This window comes from Psittacula echo, assembly GCF_963264785.1.
Source record: "Psittacula echo genome assembly, chromosome: 2".
Classification (NCBI taxonomy): Eukaryota; Metazoa; Chordata; class Aves; order Psittaciformes; family Psittacidae; genus Psittacula; species Psittacula echo.
Window position 1 is genome coordinate 26,679,017 of NC_137737.1, and position 27,160 is coordinate 26,706,176.

Here is a 27,160-nt window from a genome sequence, read left to right on the forward strand (position 1 = left end):
GCTCTTGATTTAGCACCCATTTGGTGAAAATGAGGAATTGCAGCAAAGGTCTGTAAGAATTTTGGGAATCAACACCTGGGATCTTGCCTTAGAACTAACAAACTTTGACTGGAGCCTCTTCAATGCTATTCATGAGGTAAGAAATGCCTCCAGGTATATTACTGTCATGCAGCATTGTGGTGCATTTTGGAGCACTGGTATTCCTTGATGTTCAGTTCACCATCATGACAGAATGATTTGGCAGCTCTAAGTAGTAGCGGTATTGAGTCAGGTCCAAGAGATGTGTCGCAATCCATGACACTGAAAAGAAAAAAACTGTGAAAAGTTTGTAACTTCCATGTACTGGGGCATCTCTTATGTTCCCTGTATATCTGGTGGGTTTTATTGAGATTTGCCCAAAGAGGGTAGAACAACACAGTTATTCTCTAAAACTGGTCTGTATGAATATGTTGTATATGCCAATTGTCTTTTGCACTGGATAATGTTCCAGTAAATATAGGACTCCACAAATAGGTGTACTTGATATCACATTAACCACAAAAAAAAAAAAAAATAAAATCACCATTTGAGCAATTTAGATGGTCACATTATTATTCTTGTTAGGCTTCAGTGAGATAAAAAATACTGGGTAGGCTTTATAAAATGGGATAATGGCCCACTTCAGTGCCCAGTGGGTTGTTTCGATGACTTTTATAGGTTCTGGCATGAGCTGCTGAGTAAAATACACAGTTAGCAGCACAAAAGGTCACTTAAAAATACCATTCACTGAAAAGCATGTTGGCTTTCTGAGAAAATGAAGGGGATATTCCCTTGCTTCTCATCATATGCTTTCCTTGATCACCATTTATACCCAAGTCTTGTTTCAAAAACATAGTTCTAAATAATTTGTAATTAATTTACATTTAATTCTTTTTTATATCCATAATAATGTTGTCAATGTCTTCCAGCAAGAGCTGATATACTTCACATTCAGCAGACAGGGCAGTACTGAAAACACTGAGAATCTCAGTCTTCTGCTTCAAAGATGTAACGAGGTCCAGCTTTGGGTTGCCACTGAGATACTCCTCTGCAGCCAGCTCTGCAAACGTGTACAGCTAGTCAAAAAGTTCATCAAGATTGCTGCTCAGTAAGTTACTAACATTGCAAAGCAACAAAAATCCTTGAATTCACATCCTTTTTTTGGTGGGAGTAGGTGCAAAAGCAAAGAAAGCAAACTAATTTGTCACCTTGTGTTTTAATAGTGTTGTAAGCACACCTAGATAAAACAGTCCATAAATAACAACAAATACTGGCCAAAACTAGACATGGCAGAATATATGCTGCTCAGGTCTTCCCCAGCAACTTAGCCACTGTATCTGCAGGATCAACTGCAAAATCCCTGGTGGTGCAGATATCTTTTTTCTTAGCAGAGATAACCTGAGGACCATATTACAAAACTATTTGAGCGGCAACACTGTTATTCACCAAAGACTACATGGAAACCAAAAATACTCTGTTAGAGAAAACTAGCTACAATAAGCTGTTGCCCTATGCAGTCCTCTCTGGACTACTCATTAATTTACTGGAGGTGAGGGGTTTTATTAATTAGGTTTGATAGTATATTCTTGTGCTGCTACTAAATAGTACTGGCGTTTCTTCTATGCCTTGGAACAGAATAAAAATATATACTATATACAGAGAGTTCTTTTCTCTGTAATCACTCTTATTTTAGTAATCAGGGAAATGGTGCAGTTTAAATATGTGCAACCATTCTCCTTGCCTCTCTTTCCACTTGCAGGTCTTCTGCAGTATTTGAATGTGCATGTTCATTGAAAATGTATAATTTGTTCCCTTCATCGACTGGATTGATTTAATTTGCAAGGCAGTTACATACGAAAGACTGCTCTCTGCTGAAGCAGTGCCTTTGGTGAAATAATTCTTCTAATCTAGTGTAACTCATAAATGTGATTTGATTTAGTTTGCAAGCTGTATGGTATCCATATGGTTCATTTTCTGCCTTATCAGTGGACAAGTTTGGTCAAATTATGTCAACATTGGTTGGTTCTGTGTGTCTTGCACCACAGTAGCGTTAATTTGCATTCCAGGAAAAGTTTCATGTCTGTTCCACATGAATAGGGATATACTCGTTACCAGACTAAAATGTTGCTTTATTTGAATCCCATCTCTGTTAAGTGAAAAGCCAAAGCTATGGAGACTAAATACAGTTGTCAATAAACAACAGACTGGCTTTCCCAGTGCATTGCATCGTTGTAGCCCATAGATGATGAAATAATGGATACACAAATAAGTGAGTATGTGGTTTGCTTGGGATCTTTTGTAATCAGAAAAGCAGCTTTCTAAAAGAAGACATTATCACATCTTATCAATTCTGGAAGAGTTGATAAAAGAGGAACAATTAGAGTAGAAGGTGGTGTGCTTAACACAGGACTCTCATCATGAACACAAGCTAAGAAGCCCTGCTATTTTGGTTTTGGCTAAGGCAGAGAAATAGGGATCTGTGAGCAGCTCTGGCTGCTTCCTGTTCTCTGCTCCCAGATTTGGCCAGGAATCATTGTCTATAACTCTCAGCTTGTCAGAAAAGCACCTCATGTTGAATGTTTGTGTACTTTACTGCTGAAGAATATGTGAAGAAGATGAAGGCTTTTACGCAAGTGTATCAGTACATAAAAGGGAGATGGAGTTTTTGAAACATAGATGCATACTGTTCTGTTGATGAGCTAGTCTAAAATAGAAAACAAGTGATTTAATAAAGAAAATGAATCAGCATGTTGTTAGAAATTAACATTTTGAGGAGTTACAGAAACAGGTCATGAAGGGTTAGAATAAATGGATTATAACAGCAGCCTTCTCGCTCTCCAAGCGGTGGCTGACTTGAAAAGACGTGCCTTCTCTCTACAGTTGTTTGTGTGAAATGGGCCCACCCAACAGACAGTTTATTTGAGTTGTGTTGGACACCTTTCTTGTTTTAAAATGAATTACATTTGGGAGCTGTCTGACTTGAATGATAGAAGGAGTCTGAGCAAAAACATTATGATTAACTTTAAGACAGCTGAATTGAGGTGAGAAATACAGTCTTGAGATAGTACACAGCAATGAGTGCAATCTTTATAAAACTTGTAAGAAGTGCTGGAAAATTTCCCAACTAAGGCATGTGCTTTTCTCTGATAAATCCCAGTGAAGGCAGTGGATTCATTTGTATGTAAAATTATCTTCAAAGAGAATTCTCACTCACACACACATGCACACATATGTTTATTGTGGTCTTCAAGAATCTCAAGAGAAAGGGGGATCTTGTTTGAAAAGGACTCAATATTTCAGGATTTCAAATATCTTAATTATTTAGAAATAAGCAGGGTCTGATTGTATATAGTAAAATGTCAAAGCATAGAGGTATCAAGCAAATTCTGTAGGGACCTGTATTGGAACCAGTACTAACTGCAACTGATTTATAGGGATATGTAAATTGAACATTAATCAAATTTTTAGACAATAGAAGTGATGAGGGATTGCAAATGCTGTGGAGAATAGGAAAAAAAAAAGAATGATCTGAGGAGTCTAGTGGCATGTGCAAACAACAGTAGGGTAAGATTTAATTTAGATAGATGCAAAGTAATTCAGCTAGGGAATGCTAATACTGAGCTGAAGAAATAAATGCATGATGGTAAAGAACAGTACTGTGACAGAGGTCCTTGGGTGATAATAGACGACAAATTAAAGGCAAGGACAAAGTGTGATGCTGTTCCAAATAAATAATTTGCTATTTGTTTTACACTTACACAGAAGAAAGGTGTGAGAACTTAGAGCCAAACTAGTAATTATGTTTCTCCTTCTCTCCCCACTGTCTCACTACATCTCCTTGGTAAGAAGGAAACACATGGAAGAAAAGCTAAAATAAATTACAAGAATTCAATGAAAGATAATAACAATACGGAAAAGTAGATTGCAGGCCATGACCACAGAGAGAATTGAAGGAACTGATGATGTGCACTTTATAGAGAAGATGAAAAAGGGGATGAAAATATTTATAATACAACAGAATAGAGGTCAATTATTCTGTATGGTAAAGGACAGCTGAGAGTAACTTGAACATTGAAAAGGGAAAATTACTTTTGACAACAAAGGGAAAAAATAACCTGCCAACAACAGGTTTGATGAGACAGTAGAACGTTTGCTAAAAAACGTTCTTCTTAAAAACCCCATCACCTAGACTGCAGGTGATCATGAGAGGACATTTAATGAGTTCATTATGTGGAAGATGATTGTATGTTAGTGCTGAGGGTTGAAATGAGACTCAGTAACCTAGGATACCTGTACTTTCCACTTATCTCTAATTCTGAGTACAAAAAATCAGAATACAACGTTCATATATTTATTCCACAGCTGTAAAGCCCAAAGAAATCTGAATTCATTCTTTGCTATTGTTATGGGTCTCAATACTGCATCCGTCAGCCGGCTGTCTCAGACCTGGGAGGTAAGATGCATCTTTGTATCTTTTTAGATCCTGTTAAAACCACTTCTCACAAAGTTTGTATACTGGTGAAATGCCCTTTCTGTCTATTTATTGGGGTTTTTCATGCTGAAATCAAACATGGAGTGAGTGTTAGCAGAGAAACTTCTTTGTGACCTGAAACTTCAGATACACAGTTATTCAGATAAAACTGTCCTTCCAGAGCTTTTAAGTAAGAACAAAGCAAGGAGATCTTACTCTCTGAAAGATGAAATGAAAATCCTAGCATTTTAAGTAGATGTCAGAACAGAAAGTCTCATAAAGGTGGCTCCAAACAAGAAATCATGGAATAATTTCATTTTAAACCCAAACCAACCAACCAACCAACCAACTGAAACCCACAAAGTAGAAATAAACCCTCTTTTATTCTCCTTTATCAGCTCTTTTGCAGCTGCTCATCTTGACAGCAAAGTTAGGAAATGGGTCATGAATAAGGAGCATACTGGAGCACAGACATTATCTGCTAAAGAAGCTACTGGTGCCTAGACAGAGCATGGGATATTTAGAGGAGGGTCCCACTGGGATCTGTGCTTACATTGTGGATTTAATTTTTTTCTATCCAAGTAAATTATTGAGTGTTAGTGTCTGCAATCTTACTATATCTGCTGATGAACTGAAAATTAGGGAAGGAGCAATTTAGTGTGATGGGGTGAAGCCCTGTCCCTCCCCAATGTCCCCAACACCACAAGTGGGCAGTACTCAAAAATACTAATCTGTAATACAACGTGACAGAGAATGGCTGTGAACTCTTGCCTGGGAGATATTTGTGAGCACCAGCAGCTGAAGACAAATGGCCTTCAGAGACTTACAAAACCACCTACGAATGTCCCGGCAAAGCCTTCCTCCTTAGCTGAAATCATGCATATGGAAACATTGCTGTGTAAGTCAGTGGCTTTGGCACACGGAGAAACAAGGGCAGTGACTGCTTCTGCAGGGAGGATTTTACAGGGACTTAGATAGGCAAGGAGGAGCAAACTTTAAATAACAGGTGAAGCAAAAATGTTAGAGAAAATACACACCTGAGGACAACGATACAGAAACCACTTGTCTTTCCTGTTTCTAAAATGCCTCTCTAGGGGACATCTGCCCTTGCCTGCTCTTACAGATTGCCTTCATCCCATTTCTCTGGGCTTTGGTAGGAGAGTGGAAGGTTTTAAGTAGCGTCTCAAAAGCACCCAGTGGCAATGATGTAGATCTGTCTCGCAGAGAAACATGTAGAACTCTGCTGTGTGAGGAGACCTCTGGAGATCATGTGCTGCTGGTGGAGTTCTCTCAGGAAGAGTAGAATATATTGCTTCTCAGAACAATGAGTGCATATGCATACATATTGTTTAAAATATGTCATGGTTCTGTGTGTAAAATATTTATGAAAACACATGCATTTAAAAAAAAAAAACCCACAACTTTATTGCACTGGAAATTTCGAAGGCAGAAGGTTATTTGTGTTAGTAATGTGACTTCTAGGAAGTAGAGCAATGTTTATAAATTAATTATAATTACTTACACTTGTAAATGAAACAACCTAAATTTAAGCAACCTTTTAGACCGTAAACTACATTGACACTGCACCTGAATTCTTAAACAAGTAGTATTCTCCCAAACTCCCTCTTCTACCTTTTTTTTTCTATGATACTATGCAGTGTTTTAATGAGCCTAACTTTCCCTGATTGAAGATGTTAAAAATGTGCAATTGCAATTCCATGCTCTATTATTTTAGCATTTTAATCGTACAGCACATCCATTTAGTTGTTCTAAGTCTCTTTTCTCTTAGTATCACTGTGGCTGTCGGATTCTGAGTACAGACAAGATAAGATTTGTAGTAAGAGAGGATATCTTTTACTAGACTAACTAGTATGGTTGGAAGAAAATAGGCTTGAAGGGTCCACACACCCTACTTCAAGTCTGAAATAATAGCAGCAAAATTCAAGTTGGAGAAGAACAATTGCTTTGAGTACAGTAAGGTGAATCCATTAAAGCATCTTAGAGATAAAGGAAGCGGATGCTTGTGGAGTAGAGCAGGTGTCAGCATGTAAGGCAAGAAGGTAGTTTGTGTCTGACCTCTCTTGGAAGGTGCTCTGTGCACTTCCCTGTAGGATTAGGATGAGATATTGAAGCTGGATTAATCGTTTGTTAAGGAAATATCTCTCTCTGGCACAAGCATGTGCCAGCACTAGCACTGGTCAGCACTAGGGGTGGTGTATCAAACAGCATCAAATGTGATGGCTATTAATTTCTAGAACCCTTGTTTTAAGGGAAGATTGATAACAATAAATAATTTAACCTGGATGTGATCACAGTATCTGAATTCTCAGCCTGTGTTACTGCTTCTGTCTTGATATGGATATTAAGGTAAACACAGCAGACATAGAAGCTAAGGAAGAAAATGAAAACAGCTGCTAACAAGCAGTTTCCATCAGAGAAGGATGCAGATCCCTGAGGTGAGGCTGTAGGCTCCAGAGCCTCACTGGCATCGAACATAACATGGTCTGTAATTAGGGCTCCTTGGAGCTGAGGAGCCTGTTGGTACTTTCAGCAGGCACTTCAACCATGGCAGTCTCATGGCATAAAAATACATCAGCATTTTTCTGCCTAAATCAACTTTCCTTTTTCTCCTCTCTGTTTTCCCCACTTCAGAAAATTCCTGGGAAGTTCAAGAAACTTTTCACTGAGCTTGAAAGTTTGACAGTAAGTACAGTATTGGGAGCAGACCAGCATTGCTTGCCTTTACCTGTCTTTCTTCTGCCTAATGTATTTGGAGGCTGCCTGTTGTTGTCTGGAGCTGGAGCTTGTCATGTCAGATCTGTGATTTACCGAAGGCCACACAGCTCTCCAGAGCTCAGAGGTGGTCTCCAAACACACAAAAAGAAAGAAGCTGCATTTGTGACAGCTGGAAGAACGGCAGAGAGGTGAATGTAGTGTTGGTTCCCCAGCATCAATTTGGAAGCTGTTCTTTTACTCTGGTGGTTAATCGGCCTTTATCTGAAGCAACATGCTGCGGATCAGGAGAAAAGCAGAACAGCTGACATTGGAAAAAAAAGAATCAAAATCCAAGGCTAAGGGTCGTTGTCAGCATTATCAAAGCTGACTAAACAAGTGTTTCCTCTGGCGGTCATGAAAGTGGGTGCCTGGTGAGATCGCTGCCTGGTGCGGGGAACATGAGACCTAGCCTTCCAATGGCTGTCCATGCTTCTGTACTTAAGAGTCTTTTATAAATGAATGTGTTTTCAAGATTGTGTGAGCTTGTGTACAAAAATGTTTGTTTATATGGGAAATGGACATGCCTTTTTGAATTACTTACACAACACCACTGAAACATACTCTCTTACTTTCTTTTAAAATCTCTAATATGCTCCACTGATCTGAGACCAGTTTTTGTTGGGATTTTCTTGTTGTTGTTCGGTGATGTTTGTTGTTGGTTTTGTCTTTTTTCAAAGATAAAATTGATCAGCAATACTTTCAGAGATACATTTTATGCTAGATAGCAAGCACAAGAGATTTTGCTAACAGGAATTTGTGGGGAAATTACAGAGCAATGCAAGTGAATCTATTCTGCGGCTTACTCCCGTTTTAGAATTGCTTCATCTAGAGAAATGTAATTGGTTTTGTTCCTTTCACTGTTTATGTTTCCTGTTCAGTTTAGTAAGTCACCTATCTAGTCACTTTATCTACCTCGTTTCCGAAGAAACCTTTTGCATTTAAATCATGTTCAGATCAGAAGCCCTTAATGGATTTAGAATTGCTCTTCTTATAGCATATTGATTCTTCTCTCTATTACCCAAATGGTTTTGTAGGACCCTTCTTTGAATCACAAAGCTTACAGAGATGCATTCAAGAAAATGAAATCACCGAAAATCCCCTTCATGCCCTTACTTCTGAAAGGTAATGTTAAAGCTTGGCTGCTCTTATTCGTTGTGGTTAAATAAAACAAGCACAAGGTAATCTTTCCTTCAGGTGGCCTTATGATAACCATGTGGCGCATGTAGTGGTATCTACAAAGTAGCACTTGGTCTGGATAATAAACATCTGCCTTTTACTAATACAGGGGGAAGATGGCAATTTTCACACAGGTTTTCAGTATCTTCCTGTCAGTTGTGGATACAGCAGTGTGCCATTGCTTTGGCCACATCCTCTTCAGTGGAGCAGTGAGACCTTGCAACCCCTAAATGGGGCTGCCCAGCTGTGCTGACTGCACCCATGGAAGCAGCCTCAGTCATGCTGCTTTTCTGTGATACTTGCTCTGTCTTGACAGGGTGAACCTACCCTGTGTCACCCTGAAGGCAGAACCTGCCCTGTCTTTCTGCCCTGAGAGCAAGGGTTTTTCAAGTCTTTTCAAGTCTGAAGAGATAAATAAAATATTACTATTTAAAAGAAAATATTTTTACAAAATTATTAAAATAAGACACAGCTATGTACTTAATGCAGTGAGCTGGGCAGCTAGTTAAATGGCAGGCATTTCAAATATTCTGTTGTCTTGGAATCATTAATTATTAATTGCTTTGTCTTTGAACATGGCAAATCTGTTTGATTATTCCTGTATTCTGAAAGTGCTCTCTTAGGCTGTTTATTCCAACCTGCTGCTGCTGCTATGAGTTTTAGATGTCTGAAGACAGTTCTCCAGATCAGTCGGTGACAGCTCAGGAGCCATCAGGCACTTCCACTCTTTGCACATGTCAAAGGAGGTGGCATTAATTCAGATGGATACAATTATCAAGGCTTCAAAATCAATATTTTTTTAAGTGTTCTCGAGTAGGTCATGCCTGCAAACAAAAAGCAGCAAACATAAGTAACTTGTAGCAATGATGTTTGCACAGCAGTACAATATGGTGTATAAAAACATGCACGTAAGCAGCATTTATGTCTCTTAAAATGTATTGGAAATAACAAGGAGACTTTGCAAATTAATACAGTAATTTTCTTCAGTACTGTCCTGGGTTCAGCAGTAGCAGTCATTTTTTGTCCTTCTTAGTAGCTGGTGCAGCGCTGTGTTTTTCTCAGCCTATGGGAGTTACGTTCTTTCGAGCCCCGGGAGCGGGGTGAGGAGGAAGGGGGAGAGTGAGCGAGTGAGCTGCGTGGGTCTGAGTTACTGACTGCACTTAAACCACGACAGTTCTTTTTGGCACTCAGCGTGGGGCACAAAGGGTTTAGATAAGAACAGTCCAGTAACTAAGGTATAACACAAACCACTACTGCTACCACCAATAATAATAATGATAAGGGAAATAACAAGGGAAGAGAACACAATCGCTCACCACCTGCTAATACTCAGCCCTACTGAGGAGTGAACTAGCCCTTCCGGGTAACTCTCAATTTACATCCTGGGCATGACGTGCTGTGGTATGGAATACCAATTTGGCTAGTTTGGGTCAGGTGTCCTGGCTCTACTTCCTTCTGGCTTCCCCTCCTCCCTAGCAGAGCATGAGACTCACAAAGTCCTTGGTCAGACTTTTGATACTGTCCCCCATAACATACTCCTAGAAAAGCTAGCAGCTCACGGCTTGGACAGGAGCACTCTTTGCTGGGTCAGTAACTGGCTGGATGGCCGGGCCCAGAGGGTGATGGTGAACGGTGTTGCATCCAGCTGGCAACCAGTCAGCAGTGGTGTCCCTCAGGGGTCTGTGCTGGCACCGGTGTTGTTCAATATTTTTATTGATGACATGGATTGAGGGTATTGAGTCCTTCATCAGTAAGTTTGCAGATGACACTAAGCTGGGAGCTTGTGTCGATCTTTTGGAAGGAAGGAGGGCTCTGCAGAGAGACCTGGATAGGTTGGATAGACGGGCAGAATCCAATAAGATGAAATTTAATAAGTCTAAGTGCCGAGTCCTACATTTTGGCCATAAAAACCCCTTGCAATGTTACAAGTTGGGGACAGTGTGGCTGGATAGTGTCCAGGCAGAAAGGGATTTGGGGGTATTGGTGGATGGCCAGCTGAATATGAGCCGGCAGTGTGCCCTGGTGGCCAAGAAGGCCAATGGCATCCTAGCCTGCATTAGGAATGGTGTGGCCAGCAGAAACAGGGAGGTTATTCTTCCCCTGTACTCAGCACTGGTGAGGCCGCACCTTGAGTACTGTGTCCAGTTCTGGGCTCCTCAGTTTAAGAAGGACGTGGAAATGACTGAGCGCGTCCAAAGGAGGGCAATGAGGCTGGTGAGGGGCTTGGACCACAAGCCCTAAGAGGAGCGATTGAGAGAGTTGGAGTTGTTTAGCCTGGAGAAAAGGAGACTCAGAGGTGACCTTATCACTCTCTACAACTTCCTGAAAGGAGGTTGTAGACAGGTGGGGGTTGGTCTCTTTCCCCAGGCAGCAACTGACGGAACGAGAGGACAGAGTCTCAAACTGCGCCAAGGAAGGTACAGGTTGGATATTAGGAAGAAATTTTTCACAGAAAGAATAATAAAATATTGGAACGGTCTGCCCAGGGTGGTGGTGGAGTCACCATCCCTGGATGTGTTTAAAAAGAGATTGGATGTGGCACTTGGTGACATGGTTTAGTCGAGGTGTAGGGCATGGGTTGGACTCGATGATCTGGAAGGTCCCTTCCAACCTGGTAATTCTGATTCTGATTCAGGCTAAACATTTGAGTAGTAACTAAAAACGTTGGTGTTATCAGCACTGTTCCCAGGCCAAAAGTCAAAACCACAGCGCTGCACCAGCTACTAAGAAGGAGAAAAAATGACTGCTACTGCTGAACCCAGGACAAGTACAGTGATCTATAAGGAGATATTGCCAAGATTGATAGTTCCCAAAGTATCACATAGCACCTAGGACTTTATTCCATGTCAAGCATATTTGTATTAACATTATTTCCAAGACCAATAAAATAAGCATGGGTAGCAGAGAAGTCATTATTAACTCAACAAATTACTGCATTTCAACACAAGACAAACAAAAGTAGCTTCAAGAAAAACCTGAAAATCGTGAATAATATTTCTTTGATTATGAAAAATAACTTTAGAGTGTTCTTTTAAAGTTAATTAGATTTAAATGCAGAGCTCTCTCACAGCTTTGGAAAATCAGGCAGATTTTTCAAATGTGTAATAAAGTACTGTGATGTTCTCTTATAACCAAGATCAGATGCAATTTTCTGCTCCACTGAATTTACCTAGACTGTCAGTTGTGGCCGCAAAGCAAATTTCTGTTCCTTCCACTGTCAGAGATATGCATGTTGCTGTTACTGACTTAAAAAGCTCTGTGGAAATTTCTGCTTCCGGTGTAAGTATTTTTGTTAAAAGAGGTGGACAGTTTTTAACTGCAGTGATATAGAGACAAGTAATGCATGTGTCCTGAATCTGTGTCCTTTCTCTATCCCTTTCCCTGGCTGCCTCAAAGCAGCCCAGCAGAGGAGGTGTAGAGGGCCCCACTTCCTCCTTTCTCCCTGCTTAGTGCTTGCCCCACTTGCTCAGGAGTTGGAGCTAGACTTGGGGTGCCCATGCTGGCATCCTGCCTGCCTGAGGCAGACCCCAGCCCATCTGCCCTGGGGGCACAGGAACTCTCCATCACCTTTCACAGAGCTCTGCCTTATGTGTCCAAGCCCCTGGTTTCCACCAGCAGATGAAGCCACTAACATTTCCATTCTGAGCAGTTACAGAATGCCCCTCAGACCCAGAGTGAGTCTTTGAAACAAAAGGAAATAAGTCAGGTTGGCTGTTATGAGGGAGGATGAAGGTGGTTGAGGGGTTACAAAGCAAACCCCAGCATCAGCTGCAGGGGTGCTCTAAAGTCCCATGAAACTAGGAGGATGAAGTGGGCATCAGAGGGAGTCCTAGAGATGAGGTTGGCACCTCTGATGAGATGTTTCCCATTTACTATGTGCCATTTGTCAGCTGGCAGACACAGCTGTGACTTTTAAGAAGCAATGGTATTAGAGTATTGTCACATTACAGTAGTGCTGTCTCCTCCTGGTACTCCTGGAGACTTGCACATCCAGGAGAGAGCTGATAGGGACATGACAGGCGATGCTCGTAGTACGGAGCAGTACTTGAGTATTGATACTCCTAGTATCCAAGTATTTTCAGTAACCAGGAGGGTGCATTACTGGGGTCAAAGCAGCTTCAGTCCCCATGGGGAGTCTATCCGTGTCCTTGGTACTTCATGTCCAAGATAGGTCTCACTTTGTGTCCTAAGTGGAGAAAATGACCCAAAGCTACTGTTTTAATTATAATCTTAATTTAGCAACATTTGTTTTGTTTTGCCTGTTATTCCTTCCCCTCTGCCCTCCCCAGTTCATTACACTGTGTTCATCTGCCTTCCAGGAGCCAAACATAAACCTTTTCCTCTCACTGACCTTTTTGCTGCCTTTGCAAAATCTCTCCTACAACACTATGTAAAAGCTTTTTTCCCTAGCCATAAAGCTTATTTCAAAGCTTTGAACTTCAGTTCAGTGGCTTGTGTTTAACCTCCGTCTGGCTGCTGCAGTAGCCCTTTGTCTCTGGGGAGAACTTCAGAATCATTGTGCCCACAGAGGGAGATGAAGGGGTGTCAGAGTCTGCTCCAGCATCTGATAGCTATGCCCCCATGGAGCTCTGGGCTCAGGGACTGTCCAGTCCCTGCTGGGGCTATACATACATAATGTTGTTATCTAATAATCTCTTCATGTCATCATTATACCAGGCTTTTGTTCCATTGTTATAAGACATTGTGTCAGTCCTTAATGGGATACTTTCCTCTTAATTTTTTTTTTGTTGCTATTTATTAATTTTATTTCTTTGTATTAAACAACAAAGCCATGAAAAGTAATTCGTTTTCCTTTATTTTTTTTTCCAGATGTAACATTCATCCATGAAGGAAATAAAACTTTTCTGGATAACCTCGTTAACTTTGAGAAGCTGGTAAGCAAATTTTGGCCTTCCTGTTTTTCAAAGAGATTCATGTTCCTTTTTCCTTTTCCCTTCCTTATCTTGTAAGACTAAAAAGGCTTTCTTCTGGATGAATCAGGGATACAAAAGAACAATCAGGATATAACAGCCAGCACTATCTTCCTGCCCTTTTCCTCTGCTCTTCTCACTTTGCACTCCTTCCTCCCCTACTTTTGTGTAAATAGGTAAGCCAGTAATGGCCAGCATCACTGCCACACACTCCAGCCATTTCTTTTCCCAGTGTTATCTACTCCTTTTCACCACCTCATAGACTATTTCTCCTCAGTTGAGTTCTCCTGCTTTAGCTTTCCTTGAATTGGGTTTCCCTTTTTTCCCCCCTCAAGACACTGAAGAAAAGTTTTTTCTAGTTTAAGCACTTGCTCCTGGTATGGTAATTCCAGGGATCTTAAATGAAAATAAAATTATTGATCTGGGTTAGTTGATGAAGAAAATAATGCCTAAAATATGAATTAAGCTGACTATAAATACCATTATACTATATGTAGAAGGGCACTTACTGACATTGTATCTTTAACCACATCCCCTCTGGACATCAGATGACACCTACTCTGGCTTATTACAGATAGAGGTTTGATTTCTCTAGCTTTCATATTTCATTTCTTTGTTGATAACATTTTCATAGCACTGAAATCCACAGTTTGCATATCTGAACAATGGAGGAGAGGAGAAACTTCAAATATTTTTTTTTTTTTTGTTGGCCTGGAGTATTTGAACAAGAAATATTCTTCCCAATTGCTCTATATGTGCCACGGGACTGTTGTCCAGATGGCTATGCCTCATGAATCGTTCCCAACTATTTTCTCTATGTGCTTACACTTGTTTGAAAATGAACATGCAAACATGGGCTTATTCATGAATCAGATGTTGAACTTATTTTCACATCCTGTCATACTGTATGTTGTCTTTCAACTTGCAAACAGATGTAGACTTTTGAACCTGAGCTTCTTTTTTTTGTATTTTCTGTTTTATTTCTGTACCTTTTCTTGTTGCAGAGTTACCAAGAACAAGCATTTGCATTTAATGAAAGGTTTTCTGGTCCCAGGTCCATTAACTGTTTGACCTTTAGGTGTTTGCATAAAACGCATTAGCATATTCTTCTTCATTGCCTCTTGGAAGTACATCCAATTAACATGTGAATTAAACTACCCCTTAATATACAGTAATTGTTACTAAAATCCCCCCACTAGCTCATCTATTTATTTAGTGAATACGTAGGATCTGATTCTTGTTCCATTCTTAGTCAGACCTTGTTTGTTTGTTTGTTTGTTTGTTGTTTAATCATTTATGTGTTTAATGTATGCTGGGCTTGCTGGCTAAGATTTCCCATCCTTTCTGTCACCACTGTGTCTCCAGAGGCAGCTTTGCTAATTGACTTCAGTGAGCCAGGATTTCACCTTTTCCATGCAAATAGATAATGGGCATTTTAAATGGCAGGGGGGAGAGTCTGAGGTGATGGTGCTGGGATTAGGGTTGTTCAGATTGACACTTCCTCCATATTATTAGTCAGATCACACCCTCAGGAACATGCTGTCTCATAGAGCTCTGAATATGTATGAATATGTATGTATGAATACAGTGCAAGCTTAGGAGGTAGGAGTTTAGAAGAGATTTAAATGTGAGTGTAGTGGAAACTCAGGCAGTACCTGTATTAAGCTGGTTCATTTGGATGCTAAGGCATTTAGTCAATGAGCATGAATTTAGTAACAAGATGCATCACACATAGTCATGTATACATCAGTTTATGTTTCTTTTCTCATTATAAGGGCTTTGTAGCAAGGAAGAATGTCTTCCTTGGTGTTCTGTACTGGGTGCTGAGCACTTTCTGGCCTCTGCTGAGAAAAATTAGGATTGATACCGGCTCCTGCTTGGTTTGGATCAAACTCACCTGCAAATTTGCTGTTGCAGAAAAAGAGGAAAGGAATTATTCTACCATAGCGGGTTACTGCTTAGGGGCAGAAACTTATTGTCATAAATGCATATGCTTTCTACTTACAGATTTCAAAGCAAAGATGGTTTCTTGTGTCTTTATTTGGATCAGTATTTGGAAATATTTAACTTCTCATTAAGCATCTCACCCGAAGGACACTTTTTTAGTCTGAACCATTGTTTTTTTCCTGCTGTATCAGCTGGTTTAATACAAGAAATTCTCTCTCCCTACAATTCCTGTTTTTTTTTTTTTTTATGGTCTTAGATCATCATGGCCTCAACAGTCCTATGTGACTGAACTTGATTTGGCATGACCTGTTGCAGTGAAGAGAAAGTTAATTCAAAATATAAAGAGGGAATTTGGAAAGAGAAGAAAGTGAAACAATCTTTTGTCTTAGGAATATTGCCTAATTTTAACAAAAGTTTAAGGGATTGCAATGGTTTATTTAACTCCATGTTGGGTAAACTCTAGTCTAGATAGTGTTAGATCAATATACAGTACCATACTCACTTCCTCAACTAAATCTGAGGGAATAAATGAAAATATGGTATTATACTGTTGCATCTGAAGGTATTTCCAGTATATTTACTGAGCTGATTCACTGAAATGTGGCTTCTTCAGGTTTTTTCTCCAGTCAGCCATCACCCATATCCTAGCAATGACATGTCTTAGCCACACTCCAGCAAACTTGAATACAGGTCAATAGCCATTAGCGGCTTCGGTAACACCTTCTTACCTAGGGCCTTCAGCTCTAAGGACTGTGTATATGCAGCTGAAGGCTCTCAAGCCCCATCCTTCAAATATCCGTGCAACTCCCAAACCTGAGTTTTTGCTCTCCTCAGTTGAAGGAGTGCTAATGATCCTAGGTAGCTGGTAGGCTGAAAGGCCACAAGAAATGTGTGTTACTCATCACACTAAAGGTATGCAAGCACCTGCTCAAACAGTCAAAAAGTAGCATTTGTTTTGCAATTGGAATTGGCTGATTTTCTGTATTACAGTTGGATCCCAGTGAGTTGAAAACATAGAGAAATGCCTAATTAGGCTACTAAAGCCAGGAGTTCTGCTTTAAGAGAGTGTTACACAAAGAGATTCTTCCATTGCCAGAGCATCACCTTCAGGTGATGTATCGCCACACTTACTACAATGGAGAAACAGCAAAAAATGACTGTGTGCAATATTGGAATCTCTATTACTTCTAAAAGCCAAATGCAAAGCGTAACAGCTGGAAAACATCATAGCAGCAGCTCTCGTGGAAGTTTAGTTCTCCTAATACAGTATTGATCGTGAAATCTAGATCTCATTAGAACTTTATTATAATCAGTTCAAGGACATCAGCACAAAAGATTGCACAATATCATGGCAAGTGAAGCACAGCAAGTAACAAGAAAAATTATTTTTATTCACTGATTAAAGCACTATGAAGTTTCTGGTAAACTTGATAAGTTTTTCTGTGGAGGAGCCTTGTAAGCCACTTCCAGGGTGTCGGCAGGGCTGTTTTGTGTCATTCTGGTCTTAAACATACTCTGCTCAAGACATTTAATCCTTTCCTCCTCTGATTATTTTTGAGAGAGTTGTGAAAAAAGCATCATCAGCTGTTTACATGAGCTATTAAATCATTCCTGCTAACTGCAAATTGCTTAAATTACTCGATTGGTGAAGAGTTGCCACAGAAAATAGTCAAATAAAGAAAAAAAGTAATGCCTCATGAATTTTATGAGCGACATCTAGTGAAAATTAGCACACTGCACTGATTTATAGTGAGCAATTCCAGTTCTCGTAAGTTTAAGACCTTAGCCTAAACAAGAAACCAAACTTAAACCTTTTATTTCCTCTGCTTAATCTATGTGAACATTCATTATCTGTGTTAGCGCCAGCTTTTTTTAACATGGTATACATACAGAAGAGTCTTATGTGGTACATGCCTGCAGAGGTGTCAGGGTATTTGCTCTGCAGTATTTAGGCTATGGGCTGGGGAATTTTTTGTGTTGGTTATCATATTGCAGAAAACTGCCTAGCTGATACTGGTGCCTGATTGTGCAAGGCATTATACAAGTATGCCGCTGTAGGCTTTCAGTTTAATAAAAGTCACAGGAACAAAAATAGGCAATTGGTTGGCAGTTTTTCATTACCGCTTTCTATGGGCTCTTAGGGAGTTGTTCTCATAATCTGTGTGATATCAGTAAGGACCTTCTAAACTAACCCTTTTTCATCGTATATTATCACTAAGACAAGGAGCAAAGTCTCTTTCCTGCTGTCTTCATTTTCTACCTTACTACTGTTGGGTTTTGCTGTACAGTGTAGGCAAGGAGATTTTTTTCCAGGTTTTTCTAGTGGCAAAATCCGTGTCAGATTTTTGCACTGATGTTTTATATCTTGTTTGCAGCACATGATTGCAGATACTGTTCGGTCACTGAGACAGTGCAGAAACAACCAGCTTGGTGAGTAGGCAAAGTTTGCTACTTTGTTTGCCTTTGTACAGCCTTGAGGTTTTGTGGGGGTTTTTTTCTCTGCTTTGTTTCCACTTGTTCAGGTTTACTACGGCAGGAAAATGTGGTCAACAATTATTTAACAAGTTGGCAAGAGGGGGCATCATTGTTGGAAGGTCCTCATAGCAGAAACCACAGTTGGATAGTTTTACTTTACAAAATATTTGTAGAAACAGCTTCCAAATTCTTCACAAATTATTTTCCTGCAAAAATTATCACCTTTTCAAAATACCATGTTAAGATCTGTGACAGCTGCTCTTAATCATGAAGGCCTGTGATGTATGCTTTGTTTTTCACTTTTCCAGTCATAACTGAGTTACCTCAGTCCCCTGCTAGGGTGTTTTGGTAAGGGATTCACAGCTGTCTTGGCTTCCAGTAGCTAAAAGATGGTATTTGTCACCACAGCTTTTCACTTGGCTTTCCACCAAGAGCAATTGTTTGCTTAGTTTGGGTTCTTAAGGACATTTCGCAAAATGTCTTGAAGATACAAAAATCTTGTGGGTTTCATCAAAGTAGCTGACTGGGTAGAAAAGAGGGAGTCGTGTTAGTACCTCTGCTAATAGAGCTCTGCCTGCTTTAGACACTGGAGGATCTACGTTTTTAGGAATGTCCTCAAGTGCATCAGCTTCACAAAAGACTCCTTTTTTTCTGTGTTTCCACCTCCTAAGCCACCAGAGAATCCAGCCCTAAGGGACCATGCCAGAAGACCCCAGCTCACTTTGTTCTGCTGCTCACAGAAGAGAAACCTTGTTTTGTTCCATCTCAGCATTTCTTATTCTCTGCAGAGAGGTTAAACACAGGAAAGGGGCAAACACAACACTGCTTTAGGAAGTGGTTAGTTTTTGAGCTAAACCCACTAAACATGTCATTTGTTGAGGCTACTAAAACTTCTTTTCCAAAGAGAAGTTCAGAACTGTGCTGTAACCTTGGGAGGAAATAAAAAGGGTTTGAATTGCTTCTTTTTTTTTTGAGTTGAATTTTCAGCAGCTCTCAACATGGACTCCCACAAAAAGAATAATGATAATAATACTTTTGTATATAAATTCATGTACCTTGGAGAATGACAAGCACTGTTAAGAGCTTTGCTGAACATTTGTTCAGAATTACCATATGTCTGTACCACCTATTTTTCAAACAAAGGCTGTTTAATATTATGGTTCTTGTATTATTTTGAGATACATATGTATAAGAGAGGGAAAAGGAGAAGGACATACCTTTTGGTTTTATTCTGTTAAACAAGATAGTGAAGGAAATAGTGACTAATTCAAACAATGCCTCTGTAAGTTAGAATGTCTCTTATTTGGTGTTATAAAATGTAGCATTGTTTCCTTTTAATGATGTGAATTTTTTTGCAGCTTCTCTGCAAATCTTTCATCCCATTTTTGCCCTTTTTTTTCCCCAAGTGGTTTTGTAAGTGTTGCAGCATAAATCTAAGGTTAATACCTGAGATTTATCATATAATCTGATAGTTTGAAGTACCTGATTGTTGTTTTATTTTACCACAGACTTGATTTACTGTAAAGCTGGCATTTAAAAAGCAGCTTATACAGACATCCCTGTAGGCACTTTTTTTTTCTTAAATTCATTTAGGCATGAAATTAATTCACTGAATATTTATTGAGACTTTATGGACAGTTGCCTTTTCTAGTGGGCTTATTTTGCCCTCAGGAATGTGAATCTTTCTACTGCATCAATTTCCAGATTGGTCTAAGAACAAGAGGTCTCACTGTAGGAAAGAATTCAAACAAAACTAAGCAAGGAATTATTATTATTGTTTATGGACTGTATCATGTGTATTAAGCTTAAGAAACTGGTTTGGTTCCAAGCAAGACTGAAACGCCTTTTTAACAGAAATAACACTTTTATACCCTAAATCCTGAAAACAAACAATAGCATTTCCAAAAACAGGCAAAGCAGCCTGAGAAAATAATATAATTCAAGCTTTTGTTATTTCAGGTGTTAATGAGAAATACGAATGTTTTTCAGTACATTCAGCACAGCTGCTGGGATTCTATTCCCTCAAAACAAAAAGGTCATCTCTGTATCCCAGCACAAATTAATCATGTCCTGTTCTCTCCTACATTTCTCAAGTTAGATAGCTGCTCAGAAATAACTCTTAAAAATAGCTGCCCAGGAGCCCCGTTAGCAGCTGCACACAGAACTGGCAGCATTGATGTCCCACATTACCCATGCAGCATCATACAGCTCTCATCAGAAAGGGATGGTCAGTTTCTGGAAAGCTTCTCGTGTAGCTGGAGAGTGTGGAGAAATGGATGATAATATAAAAAAGGAGAGGGAGGGAGTGTGGGAATTAAGCTGATTGGTTTGGGAAATTTTGAGGGGTTTTCTTCTTTAATTTAGGATGATATTATTTAAAATTGCTTGAGGACATGGACTAGGATGGAGCTCTCCAACCTTCACTTGTTTGTCACCAGTCAGCAATGTGTGGGAAACACTACCTTGTCTGCCTGTCTTGATGGGTCTGGTGGCCATGGTTTTAGCTTTTCTTTTTGCACTTCTGCTGGTCACCAGCCATGCTGGAGGGTTTCACAGCTGGCAAGTTCCCACAAGCCAATGTCAGGCATAAAACTTATAAGAGAAAACATCTGCTATCCCAGCCACCGTTCAATTTGTCTGTTACACAGCTAATTCCTCTTTCCGTGTAAACTCCCATGAAATGACAGCATGACTCTCATCTCTGTTACTATATCAGAAATCAAAAGCAGAATAGATCAAAAGGCAGGGGCCTGTCAGAGCAGCTTTGAACAGATTTCATATCTATCTGCTCCACTGTCACCTTTCACCTGCTCTGAAGGAAGTTACCCAGGGCCTGCTGTCTTGTGTACTTGTGCTAAGGTTGTTTAAAAGTTACAGGCTGGGCCACCCACCCCTGCTGAATGTCCTGTTGTGCTGCTAGAGCAGCACAAAGAAAACTTTTAACCACCCGTACAGGAGATGGGAGGAGTAAATCTTCCACTTGGGAAGAGTCAGCTTCTTGCTGTCCACTTGTCCCTCCTTTGTGCACACTGGCTGCCCAGCATTGCTGCTTGCTTTCTTTCTTCTCCCCTTCTCTGTATCTAGCTGTTTCCTCAGGAATTGCACTTAAAACAGCAGGTCTCTTGAATTACTGCCTGTCTTTCTTGTGACTGTCTAGCACCTGACAGTTTGGCACACCAGGGATTTTGTAATGCACAGGACAGAGAAGCGGGCAAGGCATGGCTTTCTGATCCATCCCCTTTCTCCTGTCTTGCAGGCAATGAAGTTCCTTCAAAAGAGCATCAAGAGCTGAAGCCATACATCCATCACCTGCATGTCATTGACAACCAGCAAGCCCTGTTTGAGCTTTCTCACAGGATAGAGCCGAGAGTGTGAGCGTACACAGCTTCATATAACTCCAGCACTTTGAATTAAGTGAATGTTTATGCCAAGCATGTTGCTTCCCTGTATAAGAACAGTTTACTGAGTTTTATCAGTAGCTCACACAACATGAGCAGGAAAATCAGGCAAGAGCCAGCAAAGGAGCTGCTCACAGAGTTGCAGGGTGAGATTGGTGCCATCCCCATTGGTCACTAGCACCAGAGGGAGTGGAGCAGCATCCTTTGAGCTCAGAAGCTTGGTTTCTGTGAAAATAATTGTTTGGTCCAGTGTAGCTTTCAATGCAGATTCTGCCAGTATTAGAATGAAAGGAATGGTCATATCACAGCAGCAAAACATTTCAGCAAGCAACATGCCACAAGGGGATTGATTGTCAGTTCACCACAGTATGTACTTCACTAATTCAAGGCTGCCAAAGTATTGTTGCCAAAAGTACTGGGCAATCTGTGCAGCTCCCCAGAGTCCACTGGAGCATCTTATTTGAGATAAGTGCTGACAACCAAGAATGAGAATATAAAAAGACAGCACACCAGATGAAACTCAAGAGTGCGTTGTGAAAGTCAGCAGTAAACAACAGTTCACACTGTTATGGCCCATTAAGAATCTGCTTTATAAAACACACTGAAAGAGCCAATCCACTTTTGTTGCAATTTATGGACACAATTGTTTGTACACTGAAAAGATGTTATTTTCTTCCTTTTCAGTTATCTGAGATTTAGCACCAGCTCCTGCAGTTAATGTTTTGTAAATTATGGTAGCGGGAGCTTTGTTTTCTGCTTGGATTACAGCTTCCTTGGTGTCTACTCAGACACAATGCCTAGGTCCACCTACATTCCTAATTCACCTCCTAGAAATACTACTTCAGCAGGTAAAACTTCAGCAGGTAAAACTTCACCTAACTTGCACATGCTTCTAGTATTTAAAGAACTAAAGGGTACACCTTACAGGGTTCTGGTGTAATTACCTGCATACACACTGGGCTCTCAGTTCAGAGTCATTTTACTGCTTCCGTCCCTCTCACACCCCTCCCCATGCCAATTCTCATGTAGCTAAAAGTACTACTTCTGGGCATGTACTGAGGCAGCATTTCTAAAGTCTTGTCTACAGCTGACCTACATCTAAGCACCACCGTCACCACCGTAGCTCTGGTTTTCAGTGCTAAGAAGTTGCCCTGAAATAATCTAGTATCAGATCAGAATCAGAATCAGAATTACCAGGTTGGAAGGGACCTTCAAGATCATCGAGTCCAACCCATGCCCTACACCTCGACTAAACCATGTCACCAAGTGCCACATCCAATCTCTTTTTAAACACATCCAGGGATGGTGACTCCACCACCACCCTGGGCAGACCGTTCCAATATTTTATTATTCTTTCTGTGAAAAATTTCTTCCTAATATCCAACCTGTACCTTCCTTGGCGCAGTTTGAGACTCTGTCCTCTCGTTCCGTCAGTTGCTGCCTGGGGAAAGAGACCAACCCCCTTTCAGGAAGTTGTAGAGAGTGATAAGGTCACCTCTGAGTCTCCTTTTCTCCAGGCTAAACAACTCCAACTCTCTCAATCGCTCCTCTTAGGGCTTGTGGTCCAAGCCCCTCACCAGCCTCGTTGCCCTCCTTTGGATGCACTCAATCATTTCCACGTCCTTCTTAAACTGAGGAGCCCAGAACTGGACACAGTACTCAAGGTGCGGCCTCACCAGTGCTGAGTACAGGGGAAGAATAACCTCCCTGTTTCTGCTGGCCACACCATTCCTAATGCAGGCTAGGATGCCATTGGCCTTCTTGGCCACCAGGGCACACTGCCGGCTCATATTCAGCTGGCCATCCACCAATACCCCCAAATCCCTTTCTGCCTGGACACTATCCAGCCACACTGTCCCCAACTTGTAACATTGCAAGGGGTTTTTATGGCCAAAATGTAGGACTCGGCACTTAGACTTATTAAATTTCATCTTATTGGATTCTGCCCGTCTATCCAACCTATCCAGGTCTCTCTGCAGAGCCCTCCTTCCTTCCAAAAGATCGACACAAGCTCCCAGCTTAGTGTCATCTGCAAACTTACTGATGGACTCAGTACCCTCATCCATGTCATCAATAAAAATATTGAACAACACCGGTGCCAGCACAGACCCCTGAGGGACACCACTGCTGACTGATTGCCAGCTGGATGCAACACCGTTCACCATCACCCTCTGGGCCCGGCCATCCAGCCAGTTACTGACCCAGCAAAGAGTGCTCCAGTCCAAGCCGTGAGCTGCTAGCTTTTCCAGGAGTATGTTATGGGGGACAGTATCAAAAGCCTTGCTGAAATCCAAATAGACAACATCCACAGCCCTTCCCACATCCACCAGGCGGGTCACCTGATCATAAAAGGAAATCAGGTTGGTCAAGCATGACCTGCCCTTCATAAACCCATGCTGGCTGGGTCTAATACCCTGGCCATTTTTTAAGTGCTGCTTAATAGCACTCAGTATGAACTTTTCCATTAACTTTCCCAGCACTGAGGTCAGACTAACTGGCCTGTAATTACCAGGATCCTCCCTCCTACCCTTTTTATAAATGGGCATCACATTGGTCAGCTTCCAATCATCTGGAACCTCACCAGTGAGCCACGACTGTTGGTAAATGATGGAGAGCGGCTTTGCAAGCTCATCCGCCATCTCCCTCATCACCCTGGGATGGATCCCATCTGGTCCCATTGATTTGTAAATGTTCAGGTGCCTCAACAGTTCTCTAACTTCCTCTTCTTGAATAACAAGAGGACCATTCTGCTCCCTAACACCACCTACCAACCTCAAAGTACAGTTATCTTGAGGGCAAGGTGTCTTCCTACTGAAAACTGAGGCAAAAAAGGCATTAAGCACTTCTGCTTTCTCCTCATCTTTAGTTACTAAGTTTCCTGCCTCATCCAATAAGTAGCAAAGATCCGTCTTACCCTTTCTTTTACCATTGTGAATGCCACGGGCAATGTGTTATGCAGTCTGGCATGCATTTGTACACTGACTTACGGCAACAGTCCCTTTGCAGAGCAGGGAGAATACATTGCACTGCTTGCCCATCTCTATTGTATGTTTTCCACATGAGGAAGACTTTCAAGAAAATGCTCCTTTACTGAAATGTGGGAATACTGAAGCAGCATGCTCTTCATAATTGTGTTATCTCTGGTTTAAAGGGATTAAAAAAGAAACAGCTTTAACAAGTAGTCTCTGGGAATCTGTAGAATGCATTTGGTTTTCCCATCTGTGAAATACTGTATAGATCTATTGTATAGGAAACAGATGTTTCAGAAATGTATTTGCTTGTACTTTGTTATTATCAAATACTATATGATTTTTTTTTTTTTTAGGGAAAAAAAAAATCTTTTTACCCAGTAAAAAAAACGAATAAACTCTTGCTGGCCATGGAGTAAAAATTTCCTGTGTTTTTCTGTAGATGTGACTGCACATATTGTAAATAACTCTTTTGTGCAAACAGACCAGAACTGTTCAGATGAGGATGCTAGCTGTGGCGGGCTCCTTTTTGCAGTGTGAGAACACAAACCAGATGCAATTTGCTGCTTATGTTATTGGAGTTCTTCTGGCTACAGCACTCACCTGGATGGTTTGCTTGTTTTTGAGCTCCCCCTTGTGAAATCTTTTTTTTTTACTGTGGCATTATTTTTTGGAGCCTGTATGTAGACCAGCCTGCATGCTTCAGCTCATATGGTGTAACACTGTAGTGCACAAGTTGTTCTTCATCTAATTGAAGATGTCCCTGCTCATTGCAGGGGTGTTGAACTAGATGAGCTTTGAGATCATCCTTCCAACCTGAAATACCCTATGACTCTATGATTTTCTTGAAATCCGTAGGAGAGGAAGCATAGGAAGGCATTCAGAGTGAGAAAGTGGTGCTGTTTCTCAGTTCACTGCATTTGGCTTTGTGATAGTTTTGGTAGTTATCACTGATAAACCAGCAGCACTGCCGGAGAAGAATGAAAGACAAGGAAATGAAAGAAGGTGAAAAAAAGAAAGAGAAAAATGAAAGAAGAAAAATTACTTTGTGCTCCGGCTTTGATTTGAAAATGTGCTAGAGACCCCTTGAAGGCTCCTTGTTGCCAGTTTGGATTAAGTGGTTTAAGTAACGGTATGGTAATGGTTTAGGTAAGTGGATGGGTAGTTGTACCAGTAGTCTTTGAGCCAGCTGAGGTAGTGGCTATCTGCATTGCTGCAACTTTTATACTAAATCAGGTGTTTTCAACCCGTTGCAGCTGGCATAAAACCAGTTTGAAGGCACATAGCCAGCATTAAGCTCACTGTATGTGTTGTGGTTTCTTAGACTACTGTCTAAAACTTTACAAACTAGTTTTCGTAGGGGCTTGTATAACTCTGATATTAATTTTTGGTCTGAGGGGCTAACATGGGTGCATCAGTTTCACATTGAAAATATGGACCTCATAATTTTTACCATGAAGGAAAGGCAAATAGACCGAATCTGTAGCTATGTCTAAAAGAAAAAAAAAAAAAAGAAAAAAAAAAAGCCTGTTGTTTAACAGGTGAAGAATTAAAGAGCTGGGCTGCAGACTGGCAAGCAGTTTGAAGATGTCGTAGTTAGGAGGAAGACCAAAAGTAAGCCCTGTGAAAGGGAAGGAGGACATTATACAGCCTCTGCCAGGGTCCAGCACTGGTGATATTGTGTGATTTTTTTTTTTCAAACCTTCAATAGTGCAGTAGCTTACATAGGATAAAATCCATTGATCTTGTAAGTTCAGTTTATCGCAGTCACACCTGTGGTTAAATACTCTGCATATTTTATTTAGTAGCTAGGAGGAGTAATTAGACAGAACAAAGGAAAAAGCTTGGTCACTTTATACCTCTTTGATGTGGGATTTTTTTGCATCAAATTTAGATGTTTTGATGACATAACTTTTTGATTCCAGCCCCATCTTGGATAGCAATAAATTACATTTGCATGACAGTGGCAAAAAAGAAAAGGTGTTAGCAGAAATAATAAGACATGCTGCTGTAAAATTACAGAGAAAGATGTATATACTGAACATTTTAGCAGAGTAATATTTGTTTGCATAGCCTATATATTATCATCTTATACACTGTTAAATACTGAAATGAAGGCAATGAGCTGAGGTAAGACCACCTGCCTGTTTGTTCTTTCTGACTGCGATAACGCTGTCAGCTTGCATTAAAAGTAATAAAATAGAAACCCCCAAATCAAGGTAGTTACGTAACTTCTCAGGGACTACAGCTGGTAGTTATCCACCATTACGAGACATGGTATGTATGAAATAATCTGATTTACCAGAATCGATGTTGCCAATGTTTTCCTTTTCATATTTCATGGTTGTCTGCCTCTGTACATATTATTGTTGTGCATTTATGAGAGCTAGTAAGCAATAATTTATATGTCAAAATGGCCAAGCAATACAAGGTTAAAACTTGTAGAAGCAACTGTTACATTTGTCTTGTATTTTCCAGTGTTTTTTAATATTGCTTTTCAAAATATAAAAACTACTTTAATGAAATCTGGGCTCTGTGCCTTCATGCCTATCACATGTACTAATTGTTCCTAATGTTCTTATTGTTCCTAACTGGAATATTTTACTTCCAGTCATTCAGTTCTGTGAACCCTTGCTGCACTTACAAGGTGGATGTAAACTCATGTGGAGGCTTAGGAGCCTAACCCCATTCAGAGCTATCATCTGTCTCCAGTCAGTGGGACTTGTTGGTACCAATGTTTCAGAAGCAGGTATGATGGTAATGGGATCTCACCTGTGCCCTATCATTACAACAGTCTAAGAGTGGCCTGGAGCCACCACAAGAAGTCCCAGTGGGAGAGGGGAGGATTAAGTCTATCTTATCTATTTTTGTATACCCTGGAGTCTGCTTATCAGCACTTGATCCTCTTACTGAGGACAGCAAATGCTTTTGCCTGTCATCAGACATCCCTGCTGGTTTCCTCTGTCTTCTCTCCACTAGTCTGCAGCAGGGAAGGCAGAG

General features: G+C 40.6%; 1 protein-coding gene across 1 annotated transcript in view; it reads left to right on the top strand.

The window, feature by feature from the left end:
- Nucleotides 1-21,168, top strand: part of RAPGEF5 (Rap guanine nucleotide exchange factor 5) — a gene marked incomplete at both ends in the record, with an annotated part of 162,974 nt that extends 141,806 nt beyond the window's left edge. Inside the window, 8 exons of the mRNA XM_080611916.1 lie at nt 14-136; nt 948-1,126; nt 4,381-4,471; nt 7,142-7,192; nt 8,299-8,386; nt 13,271-13,335; nt 17,694-17,748; nt 21,050-21,168. Of these exons, the coding sequence (XP_080468042.1) occupies nt 14-136; nt 948-1,126; nt 4,381-4,471; nt 7,142-7,192; nt 8,299-8,386; nt 13,271-13,335; nt 17,694-17,748; nt 21,050-21,168 (771 nt within the window). The remainder of the gene's footprint in view (nt 1-13; nt 137-947; nt 1,127-4,380; nt 4,472-7,141; nt 7,193-8,298; nt 8,387-13,270; nt 13,336-17,693; nt 17,749-21,049) is intronic.
- Between the last annotated feature and the right edge of the window lie 5,992 nt (nt 21,169-27,160).